Source organism: Cricetulus griseus, chromosome 3, assembly GCF_003668045.3.
Source record: "Cricetulus griseus strain 17A/GY chromosome 3, alternate assembly CriGri-PICRH-1.0, whole genome shotgun sequence".
NCBI lineage: Eukaryota > Metazoa > Chordata > Mammalia > Rodentia > Cricetidae > Cricetulus > Cricetulus griseus.
This window is the reverse complement of record NC_048596.1, coordinates 20,588,781-20,601,897: the sequence shown is the minus strand read 5'-3', so window position 1 is coordinate 20,601,897 and position 13,117 is coordinate 20,588,781. Positions and strand designations below refer to the sequence as shown.

The following is a 13,117-nucleotide window of genomic DNA, read 5'->3' as shown; positions in this document are numbered from 1 at the left end:
GGCGTGCGCCACCAACGCCTGGCCTTCGCCCTAGTTTTTAAGACAGAGTCTGACATTGTTTCTGCTAGGCTGGCTGGCCAGGCATAAAGCCATGACCAGGCTTTAGGTGAATTTTGGGGATTTGAATTCAGATCCTTTTGTTTTCACAGCAAGCACTGTATCCACTGGGCGCCTCATTAGCCCCAAATGAATTAGTTTTAAATAAAAGTTATTTTAACTGATACATGAAAGCATAAAAATGTATACAGTTCAATAGGTTAATATGTGGTATTTCGATATGCATATCCATTGAATGTTTAAAGCAGGGTAAACACACCTGTCTCTTCAAAGGGGACTTTCAGCACCTCTCTTTAGTTATTGGAACTCATTAGACATTGTTCTCTCTAACCATCTGTGAAATAGCACACTGGCACTCCATGCTCCCACCGGACCCATTGCCCAGCCTCCTTCACCACACCCTTGCCAGCTTCAGGTAACAACCACTCTGATGGTCCGTGTCTCAGTTCCATTTGGTTTGTGAGAAGAAGCCCCATGATAGATTTCACATGCAGCATGAGAATGGGCTGGGTTTGTTTATCTGTGCCTGCCTTCACTTGGCATAGTGACCTTCCAACTCCACCTGGGGTTACAAATGACAAGATTCCATTCTTTCAATGACTGAATAGTATTCCCTTGTGTGTGGGCACCACGTGTCCCTTATCTACTCATCAGCACGGAGACTCAGGTTGTTTCCCTGGCTCAGCAGTGAGCACAGGAGTGAGTGCAGATATCTCTTTGGCTTGTGATTGCCTTCATTTGGCCATTCACTGTGTGGCAGGATTGCCGGATTACAGTGAAATTCTAGTTTCATTCTTTAGGGGAAGCCTCTACTTTTTCACCATTTCTCAGTCCCCTCCCTGCATGACCTCAGTAGAACAGGGTTAGTACTAGGCAAACTTCTGTGGGTGGATGGTGGTGTCTCCTGAGATTCCATGGAGATCAGGGACAGAGGGTACAAGTAGAGAAGCCTTGTTCAGATCTGATGGGAAGGGGGGGTTGTGGAGTGACCAGAGGGTTTCTGCAGTGACCCCCTAAAACCGGGGGCCCTTCCCTTGGAGGTACTCTTTATTTGCAGAACTGAGACAGACCCCCCCCCACCCCGTGTCTGTCTGTCTGTCTGTCTGTCTGTCTGTCTGCCTGCCTGCCTGCCTGCCTGCCTGCCTGCCTGCCTGCGTGTCTCTGTAACCTTTGAGGTCTTTGGACACTCCCTGCGTTGAGAAGCTTTGGGGCTGACTTCCGAGACTGTTCAGGCAGTTGAATAGGAGTCCCAAGACACAGGGGAGCAGTTGGAAATGTCCCTGGGACACGAGCAGCTGGGGTGGGGGAGGACAGGGCAGGGAGGGACACAAATGCAAGTGTTGACTTTTTTTTTTTTTTTCCAAAAGGAGCAGGAGTGTGAGCAGGCCCTGTTGGCGAAGTGCACAGGACTGATTTCTAAGATTGGGAACTTGAATGGATTTGGTTTAAAACAACTTCGTTTCTCCTTAATATGTGGGCGTTCATGCTAAATCTGACTCAGTAGCTGTGTGGCAGGGCTAAGGCTATGTATGTCTAACAAGCTCCCAGCTGGCTGCTGCCGCCATACTAGAGATCAATCAGACTGTGGAGCAAGCCACGTCTCTGTGTTCCAAGAGATGCTGATATACTGACATCAAGGCTATGTGGAAGGACTGGGGCTGTAGCTCAGTGGTAGAGCATCTGAGGCTTTGAGCCACAGCACTGTGTAAGAAAACTAAATGGAGCATTTCAGGAAGAGGTCAGGTGTTTGAGGTCCAAGAGAACACTTTTGGATGTCCTGCAGATGGGAAGACATGCATTCCTAAATCCAGGGAATGTCAGACAGGATTGCTGTAGCATCAGGACCCCGGGTCCAGAATCTAGCAGAACTCCCTTCCTCAAATGACAAGAATGAAATGAAGGACGATGCCCATAGTTACACAGCCAGTTAGTGGCTACATGTGAGGGGGCCTTGTCACTGGGCCCTATGACCTGGGGCTGCACTCTGGTGAGATGGGATGAGAGTTAGCAATGAAATTAGATGTCGAGGGCCACTTAGAAGCTCTGTCCAAGGACAAGCAAGAGATGAAGAGGGGGCTGAGCTGTATCCATGGCAACAGAAAGAAAGGATACTTGAAGGCTGGAATCAGTGGGATTCAGAGGAAGATTCACTCCTCCTGCAGAGGACTAGGAAGAGTAGGAATTAACAATGAGCCCCTTGGCATGTGGTTTAGGCAAAAGGATGAAAGTGTGGTGGATCTTTTCTGCCTTTCACCAAGGAAGAAAGTGGAGAGGAGGAGGCCATGGGGAAGGACTGAGCAAGCAACAGTGAGGAGAGGGTTAGGCTTCTGAGAGCTGACTGAGGTACAGCATCTGCATCTGTCATCTCTAATACTGTTGGTTCATCTGTGAGGGGCAGAAAAGCTTGCCATTTGTCCCCTAGCACTTGAATTAGATGTCACCTCCTCAGAGACTTTCCCAGACTGCCTAAGTTGTCCCCCATCTACCACGACTCTTTGCCACTGTGCCCTGCCAGTTTCTTCTATTTTTTCATAGCAGCCATCATGCTTGGGAAATTATTATTATTATTATCATTATTATTTTGATTTTTTGAGACAGGGTTTCTCTGTGTAGCTTTGGAGCCTATCCTGGCACTCGCTCTGGAGACCAGGCTGGCCTCGAACTCACAGAGATCTGCCTTCCTCTGCCTCCCGAGTGCTGGGATTAAAGGCGTGTGCCACCAACACCCGGCAGGAATTTTTTTAAAAAATGTGTGTGTGAAGGCAGATGTGTGTAAAAACAATCTTGGAAGTCATTCCTGGCCTCATCTTGTTTGAGGCTCTTGATCATTTCTGTGTAAGCTAAGCTAGTTGACCCACGAGCTTCTGGGAATTCTGCTTCTGCTTCTCCCCTCTTGCCACAGGAGTGCTGGGATTGCAGGCTGCTACAGCACTCATGCTACCTTATGTGGCTTCTGGGGACTGGAACTCAGGTCCTCACACTTGTGTGGCAGGCCCTTTACCCACTGCCACACAGGACAAACTCATGATGTATTTGTTGAGTGGGTCAAAGCTGAAGCACCTGGAGATGCTTGTTTTACAGAATAAACTGTTCAAGTGACATCCATTCTGAATTATCTGCTTTGATGTCTTTGAGATGTCCAAGCTTGTACTGAGTGGCTATTAGGAGATACAGGAGAGCCTTACATCCAGTCAGGGCTGCCCTTCTCTTGGGGATCAGGCAGGCTTTGGAAACTGTCACTGGAGATGGCCTCATTTGTGAGGGTACTGATGGTGGGGGTAAGGATAAGCCCAGGCTGGATGTTGGGCTGAATCACCTCTAGCACTCCTCTTAAACAAAAGAATCCATCTTTCCATGATTTTCCCATCATACCTGTCTGAATACTGAAAAGGTTAGAGTTGTTTCCCTTTTCCATCATTGGAGAGAAGGACGACTTGTTCCCATTTAGCTATGCTTGGGAACAGGTTTCCTTGACCTGTGAATCAAGTAGATTTTGAAATACAAAATGCCTATTTCTTAGTTCCAAGCTGCACAGGAATCCCATGGCTATCTGTCTGAATTTGCTGAAAGCTTGACAGCGTGCCGTTGTATTCCAGACAAAGGTGTTGACTATTTGACTTTGATTACCATTTCTATAAACTACCGATCTCAAGCTTAGCCTTGTTGTGGCCAAAGTTGGTTCTATTGAAATGAAGCTGTGTATGTACAGGTGTGTGAGGAGTTCAGGGGTAGATATTGAGTCTACTCCTCAGGACCCCTCCCCCACTTTTGAAAGAGTCTCTCACTGGAAATGGTTACCCAGCAAGACGCAGGGATTGGCCTGTCTCTGTCTCACCAGTGCTGGGACTATATGTGAATGCTATCATGCACAAGTTTTTGTTTGCTTTGTTGAGACAGGGTTTCTCTGTGTAGCCTTGGCTGTCCTAGAACTACCTCTGTAGATAAGGCTGGCCTCAAACTCATAGAGTTCTGCCTGCCTCTGCCTCCTGAATGCTGGGATTAAAGGCATGCACCAACATGGCCCAGCTCTCGCCCAGTTTTTTTGTGCAGTTTCTTGGGGTCAAATTTTGGTCTTCATGCTTGCATATCAAGCAAGCACTTTACTGACTGATCCATCTCTCTGATTCCTTAAACAGCTTTTATGAGGATAGATTAGTCCCTACTTCCATGTACTGCACAGGGCTGGGCTTTCTTACTACATGAAATTGTAGATATTTCTAACATCGTCTTCCCTTTGGGGCTATCAATTCCATGGCAGTGGGAACTATATTTCACTTGTAAGAATGGCACTTCTATTTACCTTGTATATGCCAGGTACATGGTATGTGCATGATAATAGCTGCATAGACACATGGATGGATGTATACATGGACAAATGGATGCTGAATGGGTGGATGGGGAGATGGATGGGTGAGTGAATGGGTGGGTAAAGTATATTTTCACTGTAGTGAAAGGCCTCATTCTTAAAATCAGGCTGAGAATTGTTTTCTATGGGGGACCAAAATAGTTCCTTTATGGAATGTTTTGAGGTCCAGCCTCCAGTTTCACTAAACAGGAGCACCCCAAAGCTCCGAACCACTATTGTATTGCTAATGCCAGCAGGCCTACTATGGTTTACCATGACCTCAGGATACAAAGCCTCCTAGTTTGCATCTCTATGGGCCTAAGCATCTGACTAGGCCTGCACCTGGGTGGAAGGGCCAGGAGTGTAACATGTGAGGACAGAGGGTTAGGAGCCATCTAGCAGAGAGGAGAAGAGGAGGACAGAAATGGTCTTCTCATGGCCATGGAAGCATGGTTAAGAAACAGCCGAAAAGATGGTAAATAAAGAAGAGACTCTAGTTTTACAAAATGGAACTGAGAGCTCTCTAAAGATGACAAGATGCCTGTGTTTAGTCTTTATCGCCGCTGGGTTGCTAGGAGTTTCCAGGTCCACACACACCCACTCAGGCCGAACCTCATGGCTTAAGGCTGAGACATGCCGGGTCACGACAGTTTTCAAATAAGTACAACATATTTCCTTCCCCAAGAAATAAATATGAACATTAGACAAAAGCCAGCTAATGTAGTTTAGAAATTATCTTACCTAATGCATAGTCCCTTCGAGGAACACTTGGAGGTCCTTTGACTTTTAGCCTGTAGATGAGAACCAGGAGAACAAGGGTCAATGGGTAGGACAACTGTTGTCAAAGCTCACAGCACAAACCAACACCAAGATAAGAGATAGATAACTACTAGAATATCTTCTGGGCCTCTCACACTGAGAATTCATTGTATTGTAATCAAATGAAGCCAGGATTCTCCATGGTGCACTGGGAGCCTATGACTTGGCTCAAGTTAGACTGAGCCATGGGAGGGCTTTGTGAGGCCCAAAGACTAGTTAACACTGCATTCAATGATTCAAGGAAGGTCAGTGCTCATTGGCTGATGGGAGAGTAAGAGAAGATGAACTGTGTTTTAATGGTTCAAAAATGCTTTCTAAAAGGGGACAAAATCATCAATAATAAGTACTTTGCTCACAGGTTGAACAAAAAATCATTTTGTACCATTTAAAAACATGACCTATGGGGCCTAAGCTATGGCTTAGAGGTAGATCATTTGCCTATCAGGTGTAAGGCCCTAGGTTCAATCCCCAGCATTAGAAAAAGAAACGAAACAATACCCATAACAAATAGGCAAGCATCATCTCAAAATGGAAGGTTGGTAGTAACTTACTAATTAATAATAGTTACCCATTTTACTTAAGAGTGGTATCCTTAATGAAATTTAAAGTACACACAGATAAAACTTATATCCAGTAGCATTTAATTACTAAAATATTACTTCCTTTTACAGAAGCAATATATATGGTAATAATTATATATATTTATTTTATTTTCAAAAAATCAACATAGGAATTTATATTTTATTTTAGAAATATACAAAGCCCCTTAAAAGCCAAAATTGTATATTACAAAAATAACAATATTTGGTTTTGTATAAGAATCCTAGGTTTTCCATCACAGGCTCTCCTGTCTAGGTTTGCATCCCGTTCTCATCATATGCTAACAATTTTCATCAAAATAAACTCATAGTGAAGTCTAGAAAGAGATTAACTAAAGGGCTGCAGGGAAGAGCAACAGGAAAGAGGGGGCCTGATGTCCAGGGACAGCAACATTTCAAAACACCCAGGCCAGCTCACACCCACTATCATCCTGTAGTCACAAGACGAAAGGTTTTAACAGCTCAACTCACCTTGGAATAAAAGACAAACTTAAGGATGGATCTGCTGGGGAGATTTGTCAGTAAGTGCTTGCTGCACAAGAGTGGGGGCCGAGTCTGGGTCCCCAGCACCCACCCACATCCAAGCTGGGCATGGTGGTGCCTGCTGCCTCTAAATCCAGTACTGGTGGCTGGACACAGCCAGTTTAGCTGAACTGACAACTGCGGTTGAGTGAGAGATCCAGTTTCAGAAGACCGAGGTGGAGGGTAGAGTGGGGTGTAGGACTCTGGTGTCCACACCCATATACATATACACACATGCACTGCACCTATGCACGTGTGCACACACCCACACAAATGTGTACATGCAACACAGAGACAGAGAGAATGGCACTGATGACAAGTCAGGAATAAAAGCTGTATTTTCAAAGTAATGAGTAGCTGGCAGTCTCACACTGAACCCAGTACTTCGCAGGCCTTTCCACATGCGGCCCATGGCCCATGAGAGCTCCATCACAGTCTTTGTGACAGAGGAACCAGTTTGCTCGACCGTGCTTCCCCACCTCAAGGGACAACCTGTTGTCTGACTTCACAGGGGAGCCCAAATGCAGGTCACTTGGGACAAGGAGCCCTTGACCTTCATGGTAACAGTCATGGTAGCCAGATTTTCCAGGCTAAGAAGAAACATGGCTCATCAAGAGAAGCACTCTGGGGGGCTAGAAAGATGCTGGGGGTGGGGTAAGAACATTTGCTCTGCAAGCATGAGGACCTGAATTCGAATCCTTGTCATCCACATGAGAAGCCAGCATGTCTGTGCATCTCTCTAACCACAGCATTCAGGAACAGAAAGTCAGGCACATCTTAGGAGCTCTCTGGTCAGCCAGCCTAGCAGAAGCAGTGAGCTTCCAGTTCAGCGACACCCCCCTGTCTCAAGGCAATGACATAGAGGAGGACACCTAACATCCATGTCTGGCTTCCGTGTGTGTGTGCATAGGTGCATGTAACACACACACACACACACACACACACACACACACACACACACACACACACACACACGGAAAAGTGTTCTGGGGACAGTAGGCAGAATGTTTGAAATGGAAACTGTCAGGAACATTTGCTCTTCCATGGTTGCTGTCACATGACTGAACATGGGACAGAAACCTCACACCACAGAGAACACTGGAGTTGCCAATCTGGCCGGCCGCTGGGGCAACCCACAATTGCTAGTGACTCTGACTGACTAATATGGGGAATGATAAACAGTGGAAAGAATAAACAGAAATGACCACACACCTCAGACAGAGCCTGAAGACAGCCTGTCCTCTACAAGATGACCCCTTCCCCTCACAAAGGACCACAGCCGCTACCTGTCAATCCCAGTGTGTGCTCAGGCTCCTTCCTGTACATGTTAGGTTCTAAAAACACCAGTCAGAATGAGTGAGAATGAGTACGCTGTTCTACAGACACGGAGAACTGAACTGAACTGGGGAGGGAAATAGTTTATAAAACTTTAACTTTCACTTATAAATTTTATTTCAGAAATTTAGATTAATGGAGTACTTGAAGTCTGAAAAGACCCTCATTAGAGTCTTATTTGTGCCAACTAAATGGAAAGGAATGGCTAGAGAATTTTGATTGATAATGAAACTATCACTCCAAAAACACGATACCAAGCTGGGCAGTGGTGGCGCACACCTTTAGTCCCAGCACTCGGGAGGCAGAGGCAGGTAGATCTCTGTGAGTTCAAGACCAGCCTGATCTACAAGAGCTAGTTCCAGGACAGCCTCCAAAGCCACAAAGAAACCCTGTCTGGAAAAACAAAAACAAAAACAAACCCACAATACCAGTGAAAACTCACACCTTCCCTTTAACATACCCGCCAATCTATAGTCAGTCTGTCTAATTATAATTCTGTTACAGTAGACTACATCAGTAGAGCATGAGACTCTTAATCTCAGGGTCGTGGGTTCGGGCCCCACATTGGGTGCCAACTGTTGATTATTGAGTGCTGCGTGCTGCGTGCGCTCAAAGATGATCCGTAGTCCATAAGGCTAAGATTTCTTTATTCAGATAAGCACCAGCCCAAACACAAGCCAGAGCATATCAGGGGCAGCAAGGCAGCCAGGCCAGAGAGAAGGGGCTAATAACGTGTGTGTGGTCCCTTAAGAATCGTTCCCGAGTCACCTTAGACCTACCCTGACCACGCCCTCATGGGCGTGTCCTGGCACACCTGTCAGGGCTACTAGGAGGCAGGGCTACAGTGTCTCCCTACAACACCTCTTCATGGAGATGGAACATTGCAGACCGGAGTGCCAGTTCACCCACTCACTTTCCTGTTTCCAGGATGTAGACCTAAGCACCAAGTAAACGGGAGAGGCAACATGGTCCTCACTCGATGTCAGAGAGCTTTGCTCTCCATTCAGTATAGATTAACTTCTTTCACATGTATTGTTAAGGAGGAAGCTTCACCCCAGTCCCTAGCATCCATATAATATACCCAAAGAGTCTGGGATGTTATGGTAAAAGCTTTGCCCCAGTAGCTGATATCCATATAACCAAAGAGTCTGGGATGTTATGGTGGAAATTCCACCTAAGCCCCCTCCCCCATCTCCCTCCAAACCCTGCTGCATCTCAGAAAGCGCACCAAATGATGACCTCTCCCCCAGAGATACTTAAGACCACTCCCACAGGGTATTTAAACTGCCTCTCCAGAAATTAGACTGGTGATTTTTCCGGTCTCCTTTTCCCATCTCCTCTTTGGGGGGTTGGAAGGCCACGCAGGAGTGCTATATCCATTAAACGTGGGCTTTTTCTAATTTGGTTTGATTTTGGTCTGATTTGGATTGCTGCAACAGCAAAGAGGCTTATTGGGGTCTAGAAACTTTTCATAAATAATCGAGACTAACTTACTTTTTTATTTTATCCATTATTCCACCTTCATTGTTCTTAATATCATGGACCATCTTTTGAAGCTGTCTGCAAAAAAAAAAATCACAAACATAAAATATTAACATCTAAGCTGATTTTTGCAATACAGTTTTTACCTTCATTAAAACAAAAGGCATTATTCCAATTTGAAGCACAACCTACCCCCAGGGCAACTTTGTCATTCCTAATAGGTATTCTAGAAATCACTACCAGAAATTGAATGGCTGGAGCTGGAGATGCCAGTCAGTAGTAAGACAGATGTTTTGGATATGCAATGCTTCATACCTATCAGTGGATAGAGAATTCTGAGAGTGGGAATGTAACTCAATAGTGGAGTACTTGCTTAGTGTGCTAAATGGCTGTATGTCAACTTGAAACAAGCTACAGACATCTGGGAAAAGGGAACCTCAGAAAATGTCCCCACCACATTGGCCTGTGGGCAAGCCTGGGGGGAGGTATTTTCTTGATTGATAATTGATGTGGGAGGACCCGACTCACGGTGGCAGGTCGTCCTGGGTGCTATAAGAAAACAGGCTAAGCAAGCCATGAGGAGCAAGCAGTAAGTAGCATTCCTCTGTGACTTCTGTTTGAGTTCCTGCCTCTAGGTTCTTGCCCTGACTTCCTTCATGATAGAGTGTGACCTATGACTATTTTAAATTAAAACATATGTCAAGGGAAAATAAACCAATTCAGAAAGTTTACGTATTATCTGATTCCAACTGTGTACATGACGCAATAGAAAAGGGGAACTCTGTAGAGATGGTAAAAGATCAATGGCATCCATAGGTGGGAAGAGGTGGACTAGGAAAGAAACATCTATAGGTTCTGTAATAGTAGATACATATAGTATATGTGACTGTACACATGATACTATGGAAGGTATTATGGAAACAACACTAAAAACGGCCCTCTTAATTCCATTCCCCACTAGTCACATTCCATGGAACAGCTGTCCAAGCTCTCATGGTTAAGGCATAGAAGCATTTAATTTATAAATTTGAGGCCAACTGTGACTTTATATTATATATGGTGCCCTCCAAATATATTCAATTTTTGAGTCAGTTGTAATTTTATTTCAATTGACACATAAAGGTTGAATATATTTATGGGGTCCATATATATATGTATATTGGGGTCCACTATATATATATATATATATATATATATATATATATATATATATTGCAGGGTTCACATTAGGCCAAATGTTACAGATCTCAAGTAGTTATCATTTATCTATGTTAACAAAAAAAAAATTTCCTTTTCCCCAGAATATCAGAACTTGCTTGTACTATGGAACTATAATTACTCACATTTAAGGGCTGGTCCCATGCCCAGCAGTAGATGGCCAACACAAAATGAACTCAATCATAATGCTTTGTCTGGGTAATTTTGTACCTTACAGGTCATTTGCTTATTTATTATCATTTCTTACTTTGTGTTTTATGAAATTTCTGTGTGTGCAAATGTGTGCGACTCTGTCCCTGTTTCTCGTGCTTTTCTTTGGTTCTTTTTGTTTGTTTTACCTATCCTGGTTTTTATTTTATTTTTTTTCTTCTTCCTCTTTTTTTAGATGCTTGTTTTCTGCAAGAGAGAAAGAAAGGGTGTGTGCCAATGGCCTTGTCATAGGAGCAGCAGATGGCAGTTGACTTCAGGGTGTCAGCCCACCAGGAGGCTAACCCCTGATGAATGAAACTCCAATAGACAAGGCCCTGAGACCACAGACTTCAGAATGTCTTTTGCTCCACTGTGCCTTTACATGCTTGCTGTTGCCATCTTTCTCTGGTATCTGGCATGGTGTGAATAGGTGTGGGGAGATCCCCACTGTCTGTAATGCAGTGTGTTTATCTCATGGAAACATCCCATCATACTGGGCATTTTTTACCTGTGGATTAGTATGAAGATGATTTCTTCCCAAGCTCTACTGTTTAATTGATAATAGTAATACTAGTTTAAATAGAGTTTTGATGATAAAAAATAAAACAAGGAAGTGTCACACAGCTAGAACAGATGAACTTCTATTGAAGATCCACACAGGCTATGGCTTAGGTTAATGTTTAAGAAAAACAATTGAGTCCCAGTAGCCCAGCTAGTTTAAATTTTAATCTTAATGTTGGGAGATGTGTTCACAGGTTTGGAGTGCATCATAGCTGAAACAAAGTTCTGAAAACAATTTAAAGTTAGACTAAGATGTTTTTGTTAAATAGCTTTGAGGTGAAAAGCCAAGAAGACAATCTAAAGTTTTAGAAGGGCACACAATTGAGTGAGGAGCTCTGTAAGGTCAGGGAACAAGAACAAAGCAGCCCAGTTATCATTAGCTGACGACATGCCTTTCTTGCTAGGATTAGTTGATGGTCAAAGGTGATCATTAATTTCTTGTACCCAGTTTTGCCCTCGACCTCCTGATATGAGAAACTATTGATGAGTGGGTATGCACCCTAAAGAGTTAAAGTAGAGCTGACTGTTTTTCATGTATAAAAGTTTAGGTTTGTGAGTCCCTTAAGATTCCCCATAAAATTCCTTTCAAGATAAATAATAAAGTGATTGACTTTCTTTGTAATCACAATATGCAGTCTGCCAGTAAAAGATGGCTGAGAAAAACACCCTCTACTTACTCACACTCTTTTAATCTGTAACAAGTTACTTGGATGTAAGTGTATGTGGCTTCTTGGGATGACTTTGTTTTAATCATATAAGGCAGATGAAAAATACGTTTTTACCTGAATCATAATAATCATTCACTTGGAAAATAGAATGTAATCACATTGTAATTCCTGTGTTGCCTGAAAGACTTTGTTGGGGTATGTAAGCTGTAGAGAAGAGAATACACTAGAAGAATAAAAGAAGGAAACCATCAAGAGAGTGTGTGAGTGTGGTGTGTGTTTTTTCCCTTACCCCCTCAGATAAAAATGTCACAGTACACTGACTTGGTGGATTTCCCTTTGAGCCTGCCTGCTGAAGGCTGGTCCCCCAGGCAGCAAAAGGTATGGATTTGGGTGGGTGGAGAGGATCTGAGAGAAGTGTGGGTGGGGAGATGATAATATATTGTATGGGGAAAGGAAACCTATTTTCAAGAAAAGGGGGGATAAAAAATTCTGTAATTTATCAGTTATCAATCCCCAGTTCCCCATCCCTTTTCCCCCACTTCCTTACCTGTCAGAAGCCAGCCTTGGCGACCCCCCATGCCTAGCTAGCCGCCAGCCAGTCTAGCATCCCACCCCTCAGGTTCCCGGACCTGGCTTGAGAAGCAACTAACACCTATTTCTTCCCCCACTTCCTTAACACAGGAGATTCCAGATACCTGCCTGAGAGCAATTAACATTCATTCCTCCCCCACCTCCTTTTTCTCTGCTTCCTCCTTTCTCTTTAAAAATCCCCTTGGTTTCAATAAAGTTGGCCTTGACAAGGAAATCTGCTTGGTCCCACTTTTTCTTTCCCGCCCATTATTTTCAGGTGGATCCACCTTGGACTCACGAATTACCGGAGCCCCTTGGGACGGGGCACTTACCCATCCCCTTATGTTTTTAACGACTGAATAGCATTCTACCATTTATGTGCATCACATTTTGTTTTTCTATTCATTGACTGTGGACTCCTGGGTTGTTTCCATTTCTTGGCTCCTGTGGCTAGTGCTATAGTAAACACAGAAATATAGCTGTCTCTTTGACATACTGACTTCCTTTCCTTCAATATGTCAAGTAGTGGGATTGCTGCATCATATGGTAGTTCTATTTTTTTCTTAATCTTGGGGGGTATATTCATACTGCTTTCCATTATACTAACTACTGAAGTATATTCCCACCATTCGTGTGTGAGCGCTCCCTTTCCTCCACACCCTTGTAATCCTCTGTCATTTGATAGTAGCCATTCCAAATGGAACAAAGCGATATCTCAAAGCCCAGCAAACAGAAAGTTCCCAGCCTTCTGT

General features: G+C 44.0%; 1 protein-coding gene across 1 annotated transcript in view; it reads right to left on the bottom strand.

The window, feature by feature from the left end:
• Positions 1-13,117, bottom strand: part of Blnk (B cell linker) — a 77,627-nt gene that overhangs the window by 43,044 nt on the left and 21,466 nt on the right. Inside the window, exons 3-4 of the mRNA XM_027407341.2 lie at positions 9,172-9,237; positions 5,144-5,193 (exon numbers count right to left, since the gene is read on the bottom strand). Coding sequence (XP_027263142.1) covers positions 5,144-5,193; positions 9,172-9,237 — 116 coding nt within the window. The remainder of the gene's footprint in view (positions 1-5,143; positions 5,194-9,171; positions 9,238-13,117) is intronic.